The sequence below is a fragment of the Scaptodrosophila lebanonensis genome, unplaced genomic scaffold, assembly GCF_003285725.1.
Source record: "Scaptodrosophila lebanonensis strain 11010-0011.00,11010-0021.00 unplaced genomic scaffold, SlebRS2 tig00001412-arrow-pilon, whole genome shotgun sequence".
Lineage (NCBI taxonomy): Eukaryota > Metazoa > Arthropoda > Insecta > Diptera > Drosophilidae > Scaptodrosophila > Scaptodrosophila lebanonensis.
In genome coordinates, this window is record NW_022060739.1 from 5,627,421 (window position 1) to 5,652,209 (window position 24,789).

Consider the following 24,789-nt stretch of genomic DNA (forward strand, 5'->3'; position numbering starts at 1 on the left):
TTCTTTTTGGTCTAGAAATAAAGAGACAATATATTTGCATAAAAAATGTCTTCATTGCCATTTCTTTCGTACTAACTATATGAAATATCCTTTTTTTTTAATATTAAATTCATTCTTTTTGTTCTACAAAAGACAGACAATAAATTGTATAAAAAATGTCTACGTTGCCATTTCTTTCGCTCTAACCATATGAAATATCCTTCTGTTTTTCAATTTTAAATGCATTCTTTTTGGTATAGAAATAAAGAGACAATATATTTGCATAAAAAATGTCTTCATTGCCATTTCTTTCGTACTAACTGTATGAAATATCCCTCTGTTTTTAAATTTTAAATTCATTCTTTTTGTTCTACAAAAAAACAGACAATAAATTGTATAAAAAATGTCTACGTTGCCATTTCTTTCGTACTAACCATATGAAATATCCTTCTGTTTTTCAATTTTAAATGCATTCTTTTTGGTATAGAAATAAAGAGACAATATATTTGCATAAAAAATGTCTACGTTGCCATTTCTTTCGCTCTAACCATATGAAATATCCTTCTGTTTTTAAATTTTAAATGCATTCTTTTTGGTATAGAAATAAAGAGACAATATATTTGCATAAAAAATGTCTTCATTGCCATTTCTTTCGTACTAACCATATATTCCCATAAACCACTATGAAAAAAATTCCACGAACAAACTAAAACGTAATAGCCACTGAGGTTGGTCTTTAAAATAGGCATTTATGAGAGTCACTAGGTTGGAAACAACAACAACAGCCCCATAAGTGTAATGGGCAATAAGTTAAAAACTGCATTTATGTACTTGAGGAGCACCCTGGCAATTTTTCCATAATGAGTTATTCAGTGAAACGAGTTTGTTTAAAAGATGTGGAGAACACTGTCGTGTTGATTAAGTGATCCACAGCACTAAGGTCAGCTGGTGCTCCATTAACATTTCGAGGCAAAAATACTTATTTATCACTTGACATTATCTTAATTACATAATTGAAATTAACTAAAAGTTATGGTTTCACATTTATTTTATTTTTTTTTCGCACAGCGGCCTGGACAGTTCCTCGTGCAGTCAGTGCGTGGCGCTGCTTAAAAAGTTGGCCTCCCAAGGCCACACGATCGTCTGCACCATACACCAGCCGAGCGCCCTGATCTTCGAGATGTTCGACAAGCTGTACACAGTGGTCGATGGCCATTGCATGTATCAGGGTCCGACACGGGAGCTGGTGCCCTTCCTCGCCGACCAGCAGCTAGTCTGTCCGAGCTATCACAATCCAGCGGATTATTGTAAGTTTAGCTTAGCACAGCTTTAATTTTATTTTATTATTTATGGCCGGTCATGTAAATAATTTCGTGTGCTTTTCAATTTATAGTGCTGGAAGTGGCCGTCGGCGAACATGAACGTGATCTGAAAAAACTCATTTTGGCGGCGAATAAAAAGTATTACGAGGATGCGGATCGTTATCAGTATATAAATACTGACGATGTGCAGCGTCTCATAACGACAATAAAAGGTAATTAATTATTATTATTGTTTAGTTTGAGCATTTGCCAATATTTTCTTGACATTCTTTCAATTTTTTACAGACAACATTGAAGGCAACACACTGAGCAAATCGAGCACAGACTTGCCTACAGTTGCGCTGGCGCAATTCTCAGCCTTCGAATACGTGAAGCCAGCGGCCAACGATTTGGCTTTGGAGGAGACAAAGGCGCTAAATGCTTCACCACAGCCACAGCTGCAGACGGAGCAGCTGCAAGATGGGCAGCAACAACAGCTGCCACAACCGCCACAGACACTTGCCACACAATCACAATACTTTGTGAACGAAAGAGACATTAGCTCGGCCTCATTTCTCATGCAATATTTGCTACTGATGCAACGAATCTTGGTCTGCGCTAGACGAAACTACGTAAGTGTAATTAATTGTTATCATAACTTTTGGAAATTAAATTCACTTAAGCACTTAAGTAAAGCCACTCCAGCAGCAAAAGCCCAGAAAATCAAATAAATAAATAAATAATAATTATTATAAATAAAATTCAAAAGACTGCCCTCCTCTGCGCTTCTCTTACGAGGCACCTAATTAAAGCCATTCTAGCATAAAAAACCCAGAATATCAAATAAATAAATAGTATTTATTATAAATAAAATTCAAAACACTGCCCTCCTCTGCGCTTCTCATACGACCCACCTAAGCAAAGCCACTCTAGCAGCAAAAGTCCAGAAAATCAAATAAATAAATAAATAATATTTATTTTAAATTAAATTCAAAAGACTGCCCTCCTCTGCGCTTCTCATACGAGGCACCTAAGCAAAGCCACTCTAGCAGCAAAAGTCCAGAAAATCAAATAAATAAGTAAATACTAATTATTTTAAATTAAATTCAAAAGACTGCCCTCCTCTGCGCTTCTCATACGAGGCACCTAAGCAAAGCCACTCTAGCAGCAAAAGTCCAGAAAATCAAATAAATAAATAAATAATAATTATTTTAAATTAAATTCAAAAGACTGCTCTTCTCATACGAGGCAATTAATTAAAGTGTCATTCGAATTTTATTCTTAAAAGTCCATTTTGATTTTGATAAAGTTATTAGAGAGAAATTTGTTAGGCAATTGATTTTTAATGGATTTACCAAAGCATAGAGATCGTTTAAAATGTTTACCACATGTGGAAATATTCTAAATTATATGACATAATTATAAGATAATTATAATGTCATTGCTTTTTTTTTATTTCCCATTAGACTGATTAGATCTCTTAATATATTTTTAGCCTACAATACAGTATTTAAATATAATATATCTAATTACATACAAATTTTGGGTCTTTTAAAGTGTTTTATGAAATTGAAATACAATATTAACTTCCTGATACATTTTATGGACAAAGAAACCTACTTTTTGATACTTTTTAAACTAAACTTTTAGAATTGGGAAGGAAATAAAACACAATATTTTGTGAGTGGTGGAAATTCCAATAATAACAGATTTTAAAAATTAATTTTTGTGTCAACATTTTAGTGTTTTGTGGATCCAAAGCAATTAAGCAAAATGTAGTGATAGTCTATGTTGAGCTCTGTTTGAATGTTTCTGTGAAATAGTTTCCTCGTTAATACAATTAACGAACTTCTAATAGTTGCAAAGACCATAAAAAATAGTATTTTTAAATATGTTGGATGAAGGCAGTTATAATTTTCACTAGAGCATCCAAAGTCCAAAAAGTATAGGACGACTAAAAGTTTCAATTCAATTTTTTGAATCGTAAGCTTACATTCTGACCTTTCAAGTTAATGCCAGAAATTTACAATAGCCTTAGGCAATCGTTTTCTAAAACATATCTCTCTCAAACTGAATCTCTAGTTGAATACTTGGACAACAAATATTTAAAGACTCCCGAAAGTATTACTAGTTCTTGTATAATAATAATAAGGAGAAGAATTTAATGACTTTTGTGAACGTTTCCTCATCGCTATTTCTAACTAGAATATACATAATTCTCGACTTGTGGTTGTTTTGAATAATTTCAAGTTCTAAGTAACGATTTTCTCAAAAACATATCTGTTAACAAGCTAGATTTCTAGACAGCTAATAAAGTAAATAAAAATTGGCAAATACTTAGAGGAAGACAGCCGCAACTATTCCAAGCACTGCCATAATGTTGTGTAAATGTGAGCTGGGGTTAGACTGGCAATAATTTAACGACTATACTTTTAAATAGATCGTACATATTTTCCAACGATAATAATTTCCAGTTGTTGGACATTTTCTGAGTGCAACTTTGCATAATTATGATCCGAAACTGTGTGTAAGATTGTAACTCATGCCTTGTAATAGCCGCACACTAAAATTGGCAACAAAAACAAAACGAAACTTGGCTAAAATTTACGAGCAGTAACTTTGATTTACTGCCCAGACACTGACACAGATTATTTTAGTTTAATTTTGTTTATACTATATTTATTTATTTATTTATTTTTTTGCAATTTATATTACGACGCGTCCTTCAAACGCTATTGCCGCACAGCCGCTTTTCTGCGAAATTTTCAAATAACTTTGTTCAGTAACTGTATTTAATATACATTTTTTTGTTTGAGTTTTTCGGTAATTTAACTTGACCTGAGTCGTCTCATGGGGCTATGGCCAGATGTCTACTTACTATATACACACGTACTCGTACATATCTATATGCGGTAATATACTGCCTGTTCAGAAGTTGCTCGGCAGCTTCCATACTGGGTCTGGGTCTGCCTTTGTCGTTTGGTAATTACTAATTAGTGTGATTATCATTAAAGCCAGTCTGGTACAGGGACGGGAGTTTAACTCAATTGTGTGTCTGTACTGTTCGTATATATATTTAAATTTATTGCCATATGTAATTACCAAATTTGGGTTGGCTTTAAGCACGGCACGTTTGCTGCGAAGTTACGCATCAGGATTTTGCAAGCCGCAAACCAAATTTAAAAGACTTGCTCTTATGTATGACTTCGCAATGAATAATTGCTTTGTATTAGGGTAATTATTATATAAGGAGAGATGAGGAGGTGAGGTCTGACTCAACATTTGGATAAAAACTTGCGAAAAACTTGCAAATAATTCATACTTTCGCAGAAAAATTAGGCCACAATCTCATTCAAATTCTTCGCAAATATTTACATTTGCATATGAATGGGAACAGCAGCTTAAGGCTTTCCCTGTGGCTCTTAAAGTTTGCTAAACAGGCTATTCTTACTAGTGTGTTATTACTAAATGTTTTTTGTATTTAATTTGGTCTTAAGAATAAAAAAAAAAGAAAAATAAAGCTAGCAAATGGGTGGAAGCATAAATTTTCGTATAATAGCGGCCTAAAAAGTATTCTTTAATATTAAAAAAATACTTTTAAATGAAACTTAAAAATATCTTGTGAATATTCCTTCAAAGAATTTTACAATTTACTGATACTAGAATATTTTACATTTCCTTTATTCTTTTGCAAAATACTTTTAAATGAAACTTAAAAATATCTTGTGAATATTCCTTCAAAGAATTTTACAATTGATTGCTAATACAATATTCTTTAACTTTACAAAATAGTTTTAAATGAAACTTAAAAATTTTGTGAATATGCAAAGAATTCAAAGAATTGTACAATACATTTATAATAAAATGTTTTACATTTCCTTTATTTTTTTTTTGCTTTTTTGTTTTGTTTTTTATTTTTATTTTTGTTTTTAAATTAATTCACGAATAATAAATGATAAGCTATAATGGTTATAATTTTCTAAAAATAAAAATCGATTTACACAATGCTGCTAAGGATTTAATTAAAGATAATATAAATAGAATTAGATTTGGACAACTGTAAAAATTGAAATGGAATCTGTATATTATGGCAAATTGTTTGATTTTAATATTTCGAGATTGCAAACAAATTCTTTAAAATGAAGGGAAGTAGCCAAAAATTGTAACAAAATGACTTGTTAAGACTAGAAATGCTATAGACTGGGCAGCTGGTAAATTATCGGCGTGACAAAGCAATTAATATATGTACAATTTTTTAATTTTCAAACTGTGTTTAATCAAAACCGTGTAAAAAAGACCCTTTAATAACAGAATTAGAATTAGAATTGTATGCAAATTTGTCTGCTTGTCTGTTTTTTTGTGTAAACTACTTACTCAATTTTAAAGTGGAATTTAGAATTTTAAACCGATTCGAATCACAGCTACCGTATATCTACTTAGTACCACATAAACAATCGGCCGGCTTAATTTCATTTAAAATCTTATCATATTATACCGAATGGTTTACTCAGATGGAACTGTTCTATCATGTAGTTGGCAATATGTTTGTATCTTCTTTAAAAAGACACGCATGCGCTTGCTTGTCATTTGAAATATTTATGGTTAACTGTCATTTATGTCAACATTTCCAGCCTTGACCTGAGACGCGAGCCCAGCCCACGTCCAGTCCAAAACATTCTTCTAAGCCTAAGTAAATTTTAGCTGCGCACATTTAGCTTAAGATATTATTGACAAGCAACAACAAACAACAAAATTTGCACATTGGGTACTAAAGAGAGAAACAACGGAGATAAAAATAATTGACAGTGCACACAAATTGTTTGTCCCCAGGTGTGCTATACAAATAGGTATTGCTTAAAATGCCTTTAAAATGCAACTAGAATTGAATGCATTTAGCACCTTGGCAATTGATTGCTGCTCATAATTTGCTTAGCAAATTTGCCAGACATGGTCGTTAGCTACCAACTAGATAGGCTTTAGTAGAGTTGGCCATCTGGTGAGTCAATGAGCAAACGCCTTAGAAGAAAAACCCACTCAAGTGTGGTCAGAAGTCGTCAAAGCAAAGCGAAAACATCAACCTTAACACACTTTCTGGCACACTGCTGCTGCAGCTCTCGGGTGTATAGTATTGGCAGTATTCGTGTCTGATTTCTAACACTTCTTATATACTTAGTAGTACGAGTACTTGACTGGTGTTTTTCTTTGCAGTTTCTATTGCTGGCCCGGATCGTATCGCATATATTTATTGGCGTCATCTTTGGATATCTGTACATGAATGTCGGCAACAATGCGCAGTCTGTGCTCGGGAACTATGTGTACCTCTATGGCACAACTCTGCTGCTTGTCTACACCGGCAAAATGGCTGTGGTTCTCACCTGTGAGTATTATAGAAAACTTAAACTATTTATATTTGATAAGTGTGTGTATAGCTTATAAGAGGCTAGCACTCGGCCCCGGGGGCATCGATTGCCAACAACGTTCTCGACACGAGTGCCACTTGAGAAACCTGCACAGCCATTCGCGCCAGCCTTCAGCGGCCAGTCAATGGAGCATATGATCGGAAACTGAAGCTGCATGCATAATTTTTAATATCATGGGGTTCATTCAACTACACTCGCCAATAAATTGTGTTGATCTGCTGTTGATAGCCATTGAAAAATGAGCGAAATCTATTTGCTAATCGCAGTCTACGATGTTTTATTTCGTAGTTCTCCCAACTCTAATGGCTATGCTATTAGTTTTTTATTTTTTAGCTCGCTTTTATTTTTTTTTTTAACATTAGCTGTTCTTCATCTTCCCCATAAGATGATCAAAATAAATCGAAAAACTTTAATTTTCTAACAGATTATTTTCAGATAATGAATAGGTATTTAGAAAATTATGGAAACATGAAATCAAAAAATCAAATGAAAAGCACATTGTTTCGAAAGTATTATAGTAATGCATGTGAAATCTACCAGTTATATATAATGGCAATTGTATTCCCATTCCAATATTCTATACACCTAATTCTGTTTTTACACGATAGATTGGTGCCAGAAACAACCCTGTAAAAAAGGCATTGATCATATGCAAAAATAGCTGATTGGTGCCTTATCTCTAAAGAAATTTATTTTTTTCAAACTGTGTTATATTAAAATCGTGTAAAAAAAGACCGTGTTAAAACAGAATTAGGTGTATTATAGAATCTATAATTGAGCGATTTTTTTGGCTTGGCAAAGATGTTCTTTGCTTCAGCTATGTTTTGAAATAGATACTTCGTTATTGGATAGTTATTTATTCATGTATTTTTTGTAAACATATATCCGAAATCCGCATTCGAAAAAAGAAATCGGATGTACCAGGATATGAAATCACTAAAGAGTCCATAGATGTTTTGGTCAAGAATATACATATGATTAAAGAAATTTCAAAGTACTAAAAAAATGAACTCTCCACTTCATATCTACCCATGAAGTGGAGAGTTATTTTTTTTAAGTACTTTGCAATTTATCCTTACAACTTTGCAAAACTGGTTAAGACCTTAAATAAATTTCAAGATCGGCAACAACAAATTCTGCCTTAACAAATGAATGACTCTTTTCTCTCTTGATATTTCTTACTCGACGTTCTACTTTTGACTTGTAAGCAATTTAGGATTGCAATTCCTTCAAATATTGTTATACGAACTGCCTCACACCTAATTTTCCTGAGTGTAATTACAAACAGAACATGTTTCTACCCAAAGGCAGAGACAAAGCGAGCGAAAGAGAGGGCGCTAGCCAATCAGTCGGTCTCTCTCCTTTTATAAAATTCTCTACAGATTTATGGGTATGGCCCCATTTATCTATTTGTTTAAACTGCTGCTGCACAAGAGGGGGAGTATCGAGAAAAATCTGTGTCACCTGCAGCCTTGCAGCTGAGCGTTGTTGTTGTTGTTGTTGTAAATGGCCCCCACAATTGCATATTTTAAGTTTACACAACTGCTGTTTATCTTTTGTCAATTCTTAGAAAAGGCCAGACTTCGGTTGAAAAAATTGCAATTAACATGGTTTTATAGAATTTGTCAAGACAGCCTGTAATTGAAATTGGACATTTTTGATTGCCAAATAAAAACTCAGTTGCCAGGTGAAGAATTATATAATATATACTTATTGTTCTTGTACACGCGATTTTTAATATAAAGTCTTGGTAATAATTTTTGATAACTGCCGCGCTAATCAAAATTGTTTGCTTAACTCGTGTAGTATAGCTGGATTAATTGCTTCACGAGTATTCTGAGCTCCAACGTTAATTGCCAGCACACCACAAAAAATATACATATATTCGAAGTATAAACAAATATGAGGACAAACATTGCAAAAAAATAAAATAAAAAAACAATTCAAGTGGAGTAATCAAATTTTAAACCTGAACTTAAATTTTAATTTACATTTTTATGCATTGCTCTTTTTTAAAGATTAAAGTGAAATAAATGTACAAACAACTTGTTTGTTTATGATTATTTATGGTTACTTTTAGATATCTTTTAGATGCTTCTTTATTGGATAGTTATTTATTCATGTATTTTTTGTAAACATAAGAAATCGTATGCCGTTCTTCCTTTTGTACTTCAAAAGAGCATTAAGCTATACTTCAAATAAAGAAACTATCAGGCACTGTAGATTAGCTTTGCGTACTTTGGGTTTGGAAATCTGAAACCCACCTGTATTGAGAAAGTATTGTTTTTAAAATGTCTGCTTATCTAAGTCAACTTCATGTCCATTAATGTACTATAAACAAATTATTCAAAACTCGTAAAGTAGAAATTCAACTGAAGGATTAGCTTGTTCTTCAGGTTTCCAAGACATCTATCGCCAACAATTGGACAGACCCAAAGCTTTGAAGGTTTAATAATTTACGACTTTCCTCAGAACATTAGACTTATAAGAACACGACAAAAATTAAGCAATTGGTGTTGGACTTTGGTTTTTAAGATTTAAGTTTAAACAGCCCCTGAAAGTATTGTATTACTATTGTATTGTGTATATTCAAGTTTGTTTCATTAAAGTTTGAAGACATGGCTTAAGCGTAAATAAATAATTGTTGATTATCCAAGATATACATACATATGTATGTAGATTTAAATTGCACGTTTTTATTTAAACGTTAACCATTATTACAAGTAGTGTAAACTTAATGGGGTGTCAATAAAAAAGTACTTACATCTGATAAATAAGAGCCGACACTGCCGCCGGCCACAAATTAACTTGCAACCAGTTTTGTGCACCGAGCACCGAAACCTGACCCTCCTCTTCCCCCGGCGTTGCACTCCGAAAAATCTTTATCGGTTTACTGACCTACATACGAGACGAGCAGTTTTCAAGAAAAACCGGAAAGCAGGCAGATGCCTTCACCTTCACAGCGACAGTCGTTGATACAATTTTAATTATACTATATGTAAAGAGAGCAGTGTCTGACAATTTGCCGACAAATTTAAAAAACAAACACTCACACTCTCATCAATTTGATAACAATTGTGTGTACTTTTATTTCAGTTCCGCTTGAGATCGACATGTTAACACGCGAGCATTTCAATCGCTGGTACAAGCTGGGTCCCTACTTTCTTTCGATGATCTCCTTTGAAATACCCTTCCAGGTAAGTGTTGATCAGCACGTGCCGATCCCCCATCATCGCATTCAAAACCACAACCACTTCATCATAATTGTCATCATCATTATTATCTAGCGTTGATCAATCACCTCTGGTGGCTTTATTTGCTTGGCAATTAAAGCTTCAACAGTGACACTTCAGCCTTTTGTTTAACGACCTTTTTTTCTGTATGTATTTTTGTTGTTGTTGTTGTTGTTGTTTTTGCTCATTTTTGCTGCTGTTTGTGTAGTTGTTGTTGCTACTCGGTCATTAAGCCGAAATTAAGCCGCCGATACTCGTACTGTGAGGCGTAGATTTCTGTGAAATGCGTCGCAACAGCAACAGCTTCTAAACAGCAGCTAAGTACTACATACATATGTATATGTATGTACTTGTATGTATGTACTGCAAATTCGTAAATTCATGGATAAAACAAAGCACACAAGGCCAGAGGGAAGGGGAAGCACACAAAAGTGTTTCTTTGTAAGCACAATTAACTGGCGCGTTGTAAAGAATTTCTTTTGTTTAAAGCTATAACAAACATTTGCTATTGTTCCCGGAATTACTATGAACTTTTTAGAATTGAATTGCGAAGAACTAGCAGATCGTTTAATTCGGATTACATCGGACCATCAAATCGTATAATTCCCATACAAATAATAGACTAGAAAATACACTTTAGTATTATTTCTCAACATACAATGCTTAATTCGATTAGAAAAAAATTATTAAGCAAATGAGAGCTCTGAGAGAAGCTCATAAGCTTTTTAATTCGATATTTTTGATTACTCCTTAGAAAGAGGGCCTAATAAAGAATACAGTGAAAACTCTCTTGGCCGGACACTCACTCGGCTAATTTTTTACCACCCATACTTTATATCGATCGAATGTTTTACAAAAAGTGTCCGCCGAAGAGTGTCCGGATAAAAAAAGGTGTCCGTTAAGGGAGTTTTCACTGTACACGTAAAACGAATAATTATTATAATTTTTTTTAATTCAGAATTGGCAGCAGTTTTTTTCTTTTTTTACAAGCAAACCAGAAACATAATGGCTGAATATATTACTTTTTTATTAATACATACTTGTAAAGTTTTGAGCTTTTATAGTTAGAAAAATCAAGGAAATTTAGGAACATAAGTTATTTTATTCAAAATGAAAACTTTAGGATTTGTCAACCCATATGGTTCGTTCTCCATTTTTTGTCTTTACAACCTGTTTTAAATAAACGAAAAAAAATGTTTGCTTTTAAAATCTTTTATGACCACTAAAGCGTTGAAGTGGTCGTCAATTTGTCACTGAGCAGTACTCAATAATTTAGTTATGAATTTTACAATTGTGTGCCTTTAAAAAAAAGTGATTCAAAACGAGTTTTAGCCGACCATATGCCTAGCCAACATTCATAAATATGTACATACATATGTCATCCAGTTGTCTTCTGTTGAGCTTAGCATTGTCAATCAAAAGTTGTTGTCTCAGTAAATGGTAGATCCCAGAGTATTTTTAACCATGTTTTGCTTTCTCCCTTTTCAGAGTTTTTGCGCCGCACTATATATCATTATTAGCGTTCATTTGACCGGCAACGATAGCTCGGATTCCTTCCGTATCTACTACTTCATGCTGCTGGGCATTATGGCCACGCTGAGTGCACAGGCGTGGGGTTTCTTTGTGGGAGCCACGCTGCCAACCAAGGTGGGTATTATAATTGGCAATAGATATGCATTGGAAAAAGTTGATTGAAATGTGTTTTTCTTAACTCTATATACAGCTTGCCGTTTTCCTGGGTCCGATTTTGGCCGTAATGTTCTCCGTTTTCGGCTTCTGCTCACGATACATCGATATAACGCCCATGTTCCGTTGGATGTGGCATTTGAGCTATTTCCGTGCTGGTTTCCACGGTGCTCTGAATGCCATTTATGGCATGGATCGTCCGTTCCTCGAGTGCCCAGACAATACCATGTACTGCCACTTTCGCAGTCCCAAGGTGTTCCTCAAGTACATGATGATCTCGGATGTTCACATGTCCGACTGTATGCTGCTGATGGCCATTGTGATTGGCGTCATGCATGTCCTGACGTTGGTCACGCTATGGCGCAAGCTAAATAAGCGATAGGGAGATAAATACCCAACCCTATGTACGTAGATCTTAGAATTGTTTTAGCTTTACTTTTTTTTAAATGTAAATAGAGGGTGTCTTCTTTGTATGTTTTACTCGGATTTCTTTTCGTTTGTTTTTGTTATGCGTTCCACAATGCTAATTACTACTACAGAACAAAAATCAAAAAAATAATTTCACTTATGTTACTTATTTATTTAGAATTAGGTAAAAAAAATTCGTTTGATTTGTGTAACCAAAGTGTACGCAAAAGGCTTTAGGGTAGAATTTTATAGGTTTTTATTCTACCAGTGTAGTTTTTAGTCTATAGTTAACTAAGTGCTGATATACCAAATACAAAATATATAAACACACACACATCTCGAATCGATAATCGAAAATCAATAACAACTTCCATTTTACACCCACATTTACAACAAAAAGTTGGAGAGAATGAAATTATTCATAGCACGAAATCAGAGCTTGCCATTTTAATTTGGGAATTAAACTAATACTTAATGCAAAGGCGAATGTTGTGAAACATTGACAATTGCTATGCCAAAATAAAAACAAACACACACACACAAACATACATGTACATGGTTTGCATTATGCATTATAGCAAACAACAAAGATATTTTGTGATGAATTTTGAAATTTTTGTCATTTTTAATGTATTTTAGTGTAATTTATGTATACGAATAAGAAACAAATTTTGTACAATGGATGATTTTGTAGATCTATTTAAATATTTTATTAAATAAAATGGTAAATTAGTAAAATAATATTCATCGTTTTCATATTATTATAAAGTGAAACAAACGATCGGCATTTGAATATCGTATGTGGGTTACAGCTACAGAACTCAGTGGTGGTGAAATAATATTGCATACTTTTGGGCGCTGTTAACTAACATAAGTCTAACTTCTTACATTATTCTGTATTATTATTTATTATTATTTACAGCAGGTTTGCAGACTAAACGAATTTACTTTTGGTTTAAAGGGAAAATGTATTAAAAAACTTGTAGTTTCCAGGAATGACTTTAAAGAAAAAACGAACCAATACAGGAAGTTTACTATTTGTTTTGATTTGAGGATTCATATAAGGTTATTTTCTTTAATGGAACTTCTGAAATAATGATAATTTTAATAATTTAAAACATCATGAAATAATTTAGATATAAGGAAATTACAACTATTTATTCGTTTGATTAATGCCATCACTTTCAGAGTAAATGCGAACAGAACAAATACAAAACATGAATAAAACACAGCTTACACTCTTACACATTTACATGGTGGACAAGCGAGCATATCTCAAAAGCTGTTCATGATTCAGAGGGGTGTCTGTAGTGATCTGTACTCTTTGCCACTGCCGAGTTTCGTTTGATTTGCGTATTGATTCTATGACAGCCTGTACATACAGGCCATCCTCGAATGTGGCAGCTGTAGAAACTGGCGCCTTCACCCAACTTGCTTCCTTGCTGCCAAACGCTTCTTTTAACGCACCGACCATTTTACACAAACCCTTGATATAGGGCCGCGGTAGCAGCGAATTTGTAGTTGAAAAGTGCAGGTCCTGTACATCCACATAGAGTGCTTCCTCCTTCTGCAAGCCGTCGTTGTCATGTTTAAGCACAAACAGATCCCCGCCTCTTACTACCAGATGGCCCTTGCTGCCATAAACCAGTACCTCTTGTGAGAAAGCCTTCGCAGGCACTGTATGACTGTGTAGGGCAACTGTGACGAGTGTGCCACTGGCTAGCTCCATTTGAAAGTTGCAAAAATCCGGCGCTGTTATCTGCCGGATGCCATTAATGCTTGCTGTCGTTTTTGTGTAGGACTTGAGAACGCCATGCACACGAATCGCTTGTTGTTGCAGTAAAAAGCTAACCAGATCCACCACACTGCCAACCAGATTCAAAGCACCGCCACCCATGGCTGCATCGCACATCCAGTTGAATTTTTCCGGAAAAAGGGTGCCCATTTGTACTCTTACGTCTACAAGCAGTACGTCCGCGATGGGGCCGATGAGTTCCTCTTGCAGGCAACGTCGCATGTGTGTGAAGGCGGGCAGAAAGCGTAGCGGATGATTGATCAGCGAAATCAGTGATGGATAGTACTGGGAAGCACGCACCATTTTCAAGGCATCGACTTGATGTAGGCCGGCTGGTTTGTCGCACACCACATGCTTCCCAATGCCAAGCGCCTTCACCGAGATCTCCGCATGCAGAAACGGTTGGCACACAATGAAAACCAAGTCCACGTCCTTGTGCAGTAGCATCTCATCAATAACATTGGTATGGAAGGGTACATTCTGTACTGTCGCAGTTTCCTTAGCCTCCTTGATGGTGCGACCCCAAACGGCACGTACATCGAAGCCCTTCTCACGCAGCAGCGGGATTAAGACATTGGCTATTTCGCCCGTGCCGAAGACACCAACGCCAGGTAACATAATAATATTTCTATTATTTTATGTGTATTTAGTTTTTTTCATTAATGATATTATAAACAACAATACTACATTCGCAAGCAATGCTGCCAGTGTAATTAAAAACAGACCTTTAGCAATGCTGCCGGTGCGGTTAACTTCGCAGGAGTGGCAGCACTGTATGCAGAATATCAAATACAGCTGTTACATACATGCTTTTCAAAACTGGAAAAACTTGATTGCGATGACAAGGGCTGGTGACAAAGGAGCAACAACTGTTGGGGGGTGCTTGGTAGTGGTGGTGGGTGTGGCAAAGGGAACTACTGCTGCAAAAATTGCATGATGCAGCTTAGGGGATGACAAAATAAAAATGCGTCGTCATACATAACATTGAAACACCCCCGACTTGGGCAATACATTCCAAAAAGTCAGTTAACACTTGGAGCGCGCGTTGATAAGAGCAATAATATCCCGCAAAGAAAAAGAAGGCATTGTGCAGGCCCGTTATTCGGTTTTCTCTGCAACTGACGTCACAATATGTTTCCTGGTGCAATGTTTGCATGAATCTTACTAGTTGGTGCGACTGTAGAAATTAATCATTACAGATTCAAATTTCGGCAAATACGGCTTAATATACATAGAAAACATCAATTGAAATTGTACTTCAAGCTTGACCGTCTTCCCCGCAAAAAATAAATTATCCATCTTATTAGTATAATTTCATTTACCAACCCACATTTGTGTACAGTGTATTGAAGTTTCAACTCTTGAAGCTCTTTTTCGAAATTATAAACTTAAATTAAAATATATACAAAATTAATTAATTTAACAACGAAATGAATTTATTTAAAAATGTCAACCACAGTGGGAGGAACAAAGCACGCAAATTAGTGAAGCATATTTCGACCCAACTGTGCAGGGAGAGTAAAAAAAAAATACCATACCTTCTGTATTTTTACCATAAAGCAATAACACACATATGTACATACTTGCATGCACAGACTCATAAAAAAACGATAGGAGCGCACCCGAGATAATCAGCAACGCTCATAATTTGTCAGTTTTGTTTTTGGTTTTGGCGGTCGGTGGATCTGGTGCTCACAATGTTGAAATTAGTTTGTGCCATGACAGCGAACGTTGAGGATCGTTGTCGTCGTGGTCGCCGTAACGGAACGGAACGTGTTGCTCGCTCGGTCTCGTCGTTAGTCTCGCCAAGTTCAAAAACGCAATAGGCAGGCGCACAGGGCAACACCAACAATACAATTTGTTAAAGATAAACAATAAACTCAAGCATTAGACTCCGACGCGTGGTGGTAATGTGAATTAAATGAATGAAAAAAAAAGAACCAAACACACATGCATAGGCAATCTTATACTTACAGCAAAAAAAAATAATCATTTAACAAATTCTTTGCGAGTTTGTGTGTTTCTGTGTTGATAGCAATCAAGTGTCATATCAGCAACAGCATTACAACTGAACAGAGGGGCACTCGTCGTTGCTAATCAGATACTTTTGACCAATTAAAAACATTTTGTGCTTTGCCTTTGCTCTACTTAGTAGCAGTAGCTGAGCGCAAGCGATAAGCAGGCCAAAGAGAAACAACAACAACAAAAACCACGCGTGAAGGCATTAGAATTTGATATATTGCTTTATATTTTAGTTACTATTAGAAGGCCTATAGTGACTGCGGTAAAAAAAAAGAGGCGCACACACTCCATCACACACGAATACACATACATACAAACATACATATGTACATAAATGTGTGCTTAAAATGTCTTACTTGTTTGTATTGTATTTAGTATTTGTTTAAACTTTTGGCGCTGCACAACGTTTTCGTTTTGGCCGCTGTAGGCCATGCACGGTCGATCCCCGCAAACAAATACATGAAAAAATTTAAAGAACGAAAGTGCGTGTGTGTCTGCGAGACGGAGATAAATTAGAGTGCCATAAAACACAATTAACAATAATTAAAATTAAAATGATAGTCTTCTCAAGACAAAGCCAATTGAAGTAAGAGCAGCAGCAAATCAAAACAATAACAAAACACGTACAAAATTAATGCGTCATAGCTCGGAACGCTTGCTTAAATGGCAAACAAAGACGTACACAACAATATGCATAAGTCAAGAAACATATGTATGTACATACGAGTATGTATGTAAATACATATGAACTTACATGTGTAAAGAAAATATATGCATATACATACATATGTATAATATATGTAAATGCAAAGTGTTAAGTGCATTTCAAATGCGCTGCACACTGAAGACTTTGAGTTTTGTTTACGCAAAGGCAACAGCTGCTGTTAAATAGGATTGTTTGCAACACATGTGTAAAAGCGAAAGTTGAAATGCTCTGGCAACATCTTGCCATACTCTAGAAAATGTTGCTTAGAGTGAATGAATGCTGTGGTTTTTTGTGCATAACTGCGTAAGTGCGCATTTATAGCGCATTAGTTTGTCGACCTGTACTTAGGTTCTCTCATTCATTCCACTTCGAGTATTTCTCATCAGCAGCAATAACAAAAGCAACACGTGTGTGTTAAAATTTGCACACTTGATTGAATGATGCTAAATTCGAAAAAATACACACTAAGCATTCATAATTGTCTGGTCAACGTGCGGCTGCATCCACACATACATACATACATACATGCATTTCTACTATTGCAGCTGAAACGATAAGAGCAAGTAAACTAGTTTCGCGCTCATGCGCTGATGCCTTAATGTTAGTGTGTTTATGTCTGTGTTGTGCTATTTTCATTCTTTTTGTTTTGGGGCAAGTTCTGATTAGCAAGCAAGCAGCAGGAGAGCCCCACACGACCGCAATAACGGTGGCGTCGGCGTTGGCGCTGGCGTCGACGCCGTTCGACTTTTTATTAAAAGGCACATTGCTGCCCTTCTATCTATCTGGTGACAAACACCCTGCTCGCCTCTTTAACGCTCGGTTTATATGTATGTACATACATATGTATAACTGTCAGTTATTTAAAAAGCGAATGAACTCGCTCAACTTGCGACCCACACAACGCGACATATAAAGAGAGCGCGTTCCTTACTCATACATATGCAAATGTTAATAGGCATAAGAAATACAAAATGAAATAAACAAAAAATAACAACAAAAATAAGACAGCAACCAACACAGAAAAACTTACGTGCTCACGTATACCCAGATAGTTACATATACAAACATCATCTGTTTTCGTTTGCTGTGTGTGTGTGCATGTGTGTTTGAGAGTGTGTACGTAATTATTTATTTTAATTTAACGGCCTCTGCCGCACCCCATACAGCCGCAAACGTCGAGAGACCTCCTCAACTGACGACATAATAACAACAACAGGTCACAGTGGTTGTAAAACAAACGAACAAAGAGAACAAGTTATGCAAATTAGATGTGACAGCCGGCTTTCTGGCACTTGTGTATTGTAAAATAATAGTAATTAAAATTAAACCCGCAACTTAAAGAAATGATAAGTGATGACTGTCAAGCAATAACTTAAAATTGCAAAATTATAAACCAATTATAACAACAACAAAAAACTAAAAGAGTACATACATACATCCATACACGCCATACATATACACGCCACCAATATGTCCAGTTGGAGCTTAGCAAGTGCTGTCTCACCCAATGTAACGGGTGCTACTGGAACGGCGCGTGACGTCATTGCGCTCAGCTATCTGAAATCGGCGTCCGACACGGACATTAACACCGCAGCAAAAACATCAAATAAAAAATCAGGAACAACAACAGCAGTACAACAGCCGCACTCGCCCCGTCCAACAACGCCCGTGCCTTTTCGTAAATTGGCCTCAAAACGACCCGCCCACTTAACATTGCACATTAATTCAAAAACAACAACAGCAACGGCATCGAAGAGAGTGCATGAAGCGCCGCTTGCTGAAACTGAGAACAGCGCATTATCAGCAGCTTCATCCACATCGGCCTATGCTACGCCCTTGGGGGCGACACCTGCATCGCCATTAAGCGGCAGCGGTAGTGCTAGTTGGAGTGGTGGCGGGGGCGGTGGCGAAGGCAGTAACAATACCAGCACCACCGGCTCAGTTTTCCCCCACGAACAGTACAAAACGATCAAGAAAATTGACATTGAATTCGAAAATGGTAGCTTTGAAGTCAAAACTGGATTTTTCAAAAGGGGTAAGTTTTATAATCGCCCATAAATTACTGCAAAACTCTAGTTAATGGTTCGGGCTCTTACTGAACTGATGTCTGTTATTACCACCCACTGTTTTTGTTGGTTTTGGTTTAGGTTTTTTTTGTAGGTGTTACCATGTCCAGCGTATGTGTCACGCTCTCGTGCGTGCCATGCCTGTGATTTTGGGTTTGATAACAATCCAATTCAGTTTTCGGCTTTGGACTTTGGCAATGGTTTAGCCTAATTATGCATGCATACCCACTCGATATTAGTTGAGCTTCAGTGCCTCCCCATGTGTTACGAGCTATTACGTTTTCGTAATTGGCATGGAAACTTTTTGTAATGCATAAAAACAAATTCATCCCTAATATGTAATTCTCGTGCCAGGGTGTGTTTAAGGAAATGCCATTATTACTGTTGTGTTGGTTTTATGTCAGCCCATCTTGGGAAAAACATAAAACAATTAATGCCAATATAATGCAAATTTATTCCTAGCAAATAATTACACTACACTACAGAACTATTGTTAGGGGGAAAACTCTTTATGCTTAAATAGGTATTTGAGAAATCTTGTGTATTAAAATACTTTTTAAATTGTTTTTATACCATATAAAAAACTGCTTTTTAATAAAAAATCATATAGTAGTACCAACATATACCGTACACGTATATTAAGAAGAAAACACAATCCATTAAGAAGGTTGTCCCAGCGGTAATTTGCAATTTATCTTTACATCTGGATCAAATGTTTCATAAAAAGTGACAAACATTTACGAAAGGTTAACCCATAAAATCCGTGGCATGAGCGGAAAGTTAATTGCATTTTTGGCAGCGAAGATAGGAGCCGTCCTTTTATTAGTAATAAATGAGGTTCTTTATAAAAATAAATAAAATAATATTACAAAGCACGTGGAATAGGTTTAGTTCCCAATTAATTGATTCTTATAAAAACTAACATTGTTTTGTTTATACTATTCATATTTGGTTCTTCTTTCATTTATGCTTCTGCTGAAAATTGATATCAATAATCGGACGCCATCTCAAACATTCTCGATTCAGTTCATCAATGTGGTTTTCAATTATAATTTACGTTTTCGGAGCAACAGAAGTTCACTAAAAAATTCGAAAGTTTTAAAAGAAACTCAGAATAGTTATGGAAATTGCCATAGAAGATTAGTAGCATAACTAAAATGACTACTTGTATTTGTTTTTGTATATTAATAGCAATAATAAACGTCTGCCGAGCGCCTTTCATAATCACTTTCATATGCAAATACATATCTATGTATATGTATAAATATTGAGTATGTTAATAAGGCTTTACCCTTTGTACACCAAATCGAGCCAAACTTCAAACTTCTTCCCTTTTCCCCAAGCCATGTGTGAGGTAGTGTCGAAACGGGTTTATTCATTATCATATCAGGCCAGAATCTAGCCACAGTTTGTCATTATTATTAGCTTGATTTCAAGTAGTTCCAACTGATATGTACAGGTTAGCTTATCTAACAAAGAAATTACTTTGTACTTTAGAAGCATAGAAGAGGCAGTGAGTAAGGTAGGCGACTCGCGATTGCTACCGAATGAAATTAGTGAAATCAAATCATTGTAATTTCAATTGAAAAATTGACAAGTTGCTGATTGGCCAAATCAAAGCTGAGACTTCATGCTAAAATGAGTCGAGGGTCGTGAACCCAGAGGGCAACCTCAACCTCAAGACCAATCAAGATAGATTCTAAATATAGATCACAATTGCGTAGAGTTACACGGCATATGACATTCAATTATTGATACACGAGCATATTAAATTATTTGAATATTTGATTTCTACTATATATACATACTTACAATCTGAAATGTAGAGTACATTTGCACTACTGATAAGAATATTTTATGAGCGACACTGAGATAACGATTGACTTACATTGTTGTACTATTTATGAATGATTATGCGTTACTTATGTACATATGTGCCTCCAAATCAGACGATAAGCATTCGAACAAAATCCATACAGCTTGCACTCGAATGCACTTGCTAATTACAATAAAATTGGACTTTAAAACGTGTAACAAATGGCAAATGGCATGGGTGTATAATCGTAAAAAAGCTTAATTATGGCTATAGGCAATTAACAATACAGCTTAAAGTACTGGTTTTTAATCATTTCTAAATAGCAACGAGTATAAGTATTCAACAATGCGGCTTAAACATACTGATTTTTAATAATTTCTAAACAACATCGAGTATTAGTATTCAACAAAGCTGCTTAAAAATTCGAATTATTAGCCATTTGTAAACAAAAACGAGTTCTTACGTATACTCACGCTCGTATTTGTTTTCAGCAATTACAATTTTAAAATGTCACAGTTCTTCAATACAATCTATATGATATCTTTTTGTCAAATAGACACAATTTCAATTCTCACACAATTCGTTAATATGTCTAGCCTGTTATCTATAGAGTTCATAATCACATGTATGCGTGTTTTTTCCGTAAAAAATAAACCAAAAAGAGCCGCTATTATGTTAACACACATTTGAATTACCAAGGCCTAGCCAAGGCACCAGACCTTATCAATAATATACAAACATATGTATATAGGAAAAAGAATTGCAACCGTAATAAAATTCCAAGTTTAAAAGCAAAAATGTTATTTGTTAAAACTCTGCGGTCTTAGCCATTTACTGATTGTTTTAATGTGTAATTGTGGGAACACAATTTAATATAATCATTGAAATTGTATCTAAAGAAGATTGTCTTAATAGTGGGCTTAAATTTGTACACATCTGTGGTCGTTGTGGAAATTTCGACTCTAAATTAGGTAAAGGGAAATCCTTCCAAATATCGACTGCTAAACGTTTCTCTAACGCTCTCCTACAGAGCCGGGCTTAAAATTAATAAGTCTTCGGTAGTACAACTAACATTACGAAGCACAAATATCGCTACTTGAATGTCGTAAAAACATTTTTGCGGTGACAGCCAGAAACGGTTTATATTAGTTCGGAAGTACCGACTAATTGTAAATTGATCTCACTATGTATTAAATGTTAAGCTTAAGCGTTGGTTTAAATTTAATTATTCAAAATGGCGTTACAAAGAGTTGGTGATCACATGAAGCTTAGCCAGAGCTTCTCTAGTACGAATATATTTAGTCTGATTCAATTTTATTTATATTTTTATATTTACTGTTGACATAATTAACAACTAAGGAAGCTAAAGTCGGGTGTCCCGACTATGAAATACTCTGTACATACATATTTATAGAATTTTAAAAAAATTAAGATTCAAAAAGAATTTTGATCGATTTTACCTCTTTTTGTATTCGAACTCACGTAAAGGGTTTATAACTGCACACTAACATAGTGTGTGTGTTTATGCATCTCTATGCATCTCTATGCATGTCTATGCATGTTTGTGCGTGTGTGTGTGTTTGTCGTGTGCCTGTACAAAGCAGCAACAACAACAACAGCTGCGGGCAGTGCTTGGCCTGAGATTATATACATATGTATGCGTATGGCTATAACTTCCTGTTAACAGTCACCAGTTACCATTAAAGTCAAAAGTAAAGAGTGCACGAATAATTCTTGGTTACACTGTAGTTGCCCGAAGAAAGGGCAATGAAACAGTGATAAAGAAACGATTTGATGCTCGTGCGCTTTGTTCTTTCGTCAAGAAACACAAACAAATATTAGGCAAGTGCCGTTACATTTTTCGGGCGTCAAAATGCACCAACAAATATTAAGCAAGTGCAGCACGTTCTTCTCGATGCTGCTTTTGCATTGCTTCTAATTCGTTCAGTTTGCTTTGCTCTAAGCGGTGAAGCTTACTTTAGTGTTGCCTTACGAAGACGCGCGTTCGAAGTGTTTGAGTTTGTGATTAATAAATAAAATTACAACATACCGCAGGTAAGTACAAAGCATTTAATTACAAATAAATAAATAAAATGTGTACAACAAAAGGCACGAGTATAGGCTAAAGAATACAGGGTATAAAACACACTTAATAATAAATTAAATGTGCAGAAAATGATTGCGACAATTGCGAAGTGTTTAATCAAGAAATAGAAATGCAAGAAAATGTGCAGTTTCAGAATAGATTTAAATAGTGATTTAAAAAAGTGGTTTATAATAGTCATAGGCCAACACGGCAACGTGCGGTAGATTTAATACGCGTTTTAAAAAACATGATAATGAGGTTAATTAATTTTATAAATACACTGAGGGAAAAGAAGCAGAAATATCACAAATTGCAGGTGGCTCTTAAATCCATATTTGTTTAGCGAATCAAATAGAAAGATTCTATAGATTTGTATAATTTGCTAAATATTGATATCAACATTGATGGTTTTACCCTTTTCAAAAGTTCTAAAGCGCACCTTTGCCCAATCCTTATTCGAATAAATAACATTGAAAATGCTCCAATTCTACCAATAGTTATTTTTTTGGGCAAGGGTAAAGCAAATTGTTGCAATGAATTTTAGGAAAGGTTTGCATCAGAGTTGGGTCATATTTTTTGTTTTGTTACAGGCAGTAAGCCAATTCAAATTATGTCGATTATATCCGATTCTGGGGGAGCATTTAGAGGTAGGCGACTTAGGAATATTAGGAGTTTTTTTTACATAGCCATCGATTCCTCAGATATAGGAATATATTTAGTAGACCCGGAACCACACGATTGTGAAGAAGCAGTTGTCATTCCATATTTAGGAGAGTTAGTTTTATTGCCTATGCTACATAACTGTCAAAAAAAATGTTCAATTCGAGTTTTTTGCAAAATAACGAAATGTAAAATTTTTGTTCTTTTAAGCAGAATGGACTCAGAAAACAAAAATTTGATGCGCAGTACATTTTCAGCAGCTCGTAAGTAAATTTATATTTCCTATTTTATGGATACATATTAACAAAATGTTTTTTATATTTCAGAACCGAGCTTCGAAAAAAAATTACATAAAATAATGGGGAAACTTAATGAAGTCGTGGGACTCGTTCAAGAGGCGCGAAGTAAGGCTATTTATGTCAAAAAGATATTACCATTTAAAATAATTTATATTTTTCCCAGTTTTAGCCTTAGACCAAAAAATATCTCCAGGTAGTAGTCGTGCAGGGTCCCAATTCCCCATTACAACCCTGGAGGACCATAATAAACTTGATGGGGACATAAAATCGGAAAATAAAGAGCAATATGTAAGTAATAACAATACGCTCGCAATACATGTATATAAGTACTATAAATTTATTTATATTTCTAATTTTTATCCCCGATTCAAGGAATGAAGAATCTCCTCAGGCCAGATGTTTAAAAAGATGCTCTGCTTGGTAAGCCACATAATTGTATAACATAATTTGACCTAATTACTTATAAATTTGATTTCTTTATAGATTCTATTGGCACTGGCAGGCAGCGAAGAAGGGGTCTTTTAAATTAAAAACCAATTATATTGATTAAAATTCTAATAATAAATAATGAAAATCTAAGTTTAATAAAATTTATATTTTTCTTAATACTAAATTACTTTGTAGAATGATTGTATATGTCATGTTTGTTATCGTGACAGTTTATTAATGCTAATTTTGTAGATATATTTTTAGATTACATCGAAATTGAGTAGCGTTTCTGATGTTTTTTATGTGTGTTGGTAGTCCATTCCAAGTGCGAACAGCATATATGAAAAATTGTCTGTCGGATAATAAAAGCCTGTGTCGCTGACATACTAAGTTATGGGTTCTTAGAAATGTGGAAAATTTAATTCTTTGATACAGGTATGCTGGTTCCTTAGTATTTATCAATTTTTGTAAACATAATAAAACACGAACGTTTATCCAAGACATGAAACTTAAGTCAAAAAGTTGGTATGCATAGCTGGTGACATGATCAGAGCGTCTTAGGCCGAAAACATAACGAGCGACACTATTGTGAGCGACTTTTAGTTTTCGGAATGAAATTGCGTCACAATTTGCACATATCTCAGCACCATAGGATAGTATTGGAAGTATGAATGTTTTCGTTATCATCATTCGCAGATTTACTGGTAGGAATTGCTGAGTCAACTTCAGAAGTCTTAACGCACCATAAACTTTTCCAACAGCTTTATTTATGTGATTGTTCCACGTCAAGCTCCTGTTGAAGCAGAAGCCTAAGTTGTTAGCTTGATCGACATATTCAATCGGAGTGTCTCCTTGCTGAAGACGAGTAAGCTTAAAAAAGTAA

General features: G+C 35.1%; 3 protein-coding genes across 3 annotated transcripts in view; 2 read left to right on the forward strand and 1 right to left on the reverse strand.

The window, feature by feature from the left end:
* The window catches only part of LOC115632059 (ATP-binding cassette sub-family G member 1), a 29,132-nt gene extending 16,954 nt beyond the window's left edge, over positions 1-12,178 (forward strand). Inside the window, exons 6-12 of the mRNA XM_030529036.1 lie at positions 1,048-1,286; positions 1,373-1,513; positions 1,587-1,912; positions 6,489-6,657; positions 9,797-9,897; positions 11,422-11,580; positions 11,657-12,178. Of these exons, the coding sequence (XP_030384896.1) occupies positions 1,048-1,286; positions 1,373-1,513; positions 1,587-1,912; positions 6,489-6,657; positions 9,797-9,897; positions 11,422-11,580; positions 11,657-12,001 (1,480 nt within the window). The 3' untranslated portion in view covers positions 12,002-12,178. The remainder of the gene's footprint in view (positions 1-1,047; positions 1,287-1,372; positions 1,514-1,586; positions 1,913-6,488; positions 6,658-9,796; positions 9,898-11,421; positions 11,581-11,656) is intronic.
* A 980-nt stretch (positions 12,179-13,158) lies between these two features.
* LOC115631612 (glucose-fructose oxidoreductase domain-containing protein 1) lies at positions 13,159-14,454 on the reverse strand. The gene has a single exon (XM_030528416.1). The coding sequence runs from the start codon at positions 14,438-14,440 to the stop codon at positions 13,277-13,279; it is 1,164 nt and encodes a 387-aa protein (XP_030384276.1). The 5' UTR covers positions 14,441-14,454; the 3' UTR covers positions 13,159-13,276.
* A 1,110-nt stretch (positions 14,455-15,564) lies between these two features.
* LOC115630940 (ATP-binding cassette sub-family G member 1) overlaps positions 15,565-24,789 on the forward strand; it is a 29,389-nt gene continuing 20,164 nt past the window's right edge. The window contains exons 1-2 of the mRNA XM_030527507.1: positions 15,565-15,729; positions 17,717-18,585. Coding sequence (XP_030383367.1) covers positions 18,021-18,585 — 565 coding nt within the window. The 5' untranslated portion in view covers positions 15,565-15,729; positions 17,717-18,020. The remainder of the gene's footprint in view (positions 15,730-17,716; positions 18,586-24,789) is intronic.

What these genes read in the sequence shown, in the direction of transcription:
- LOC115631612 (XM_030528416.1), bottom strand. Translation starts at nt 14,440, where the DNA reads ATGTTACCTGGCGTTGGTGTCTTCGGCACGGGCGAAATAGCCAATGTC.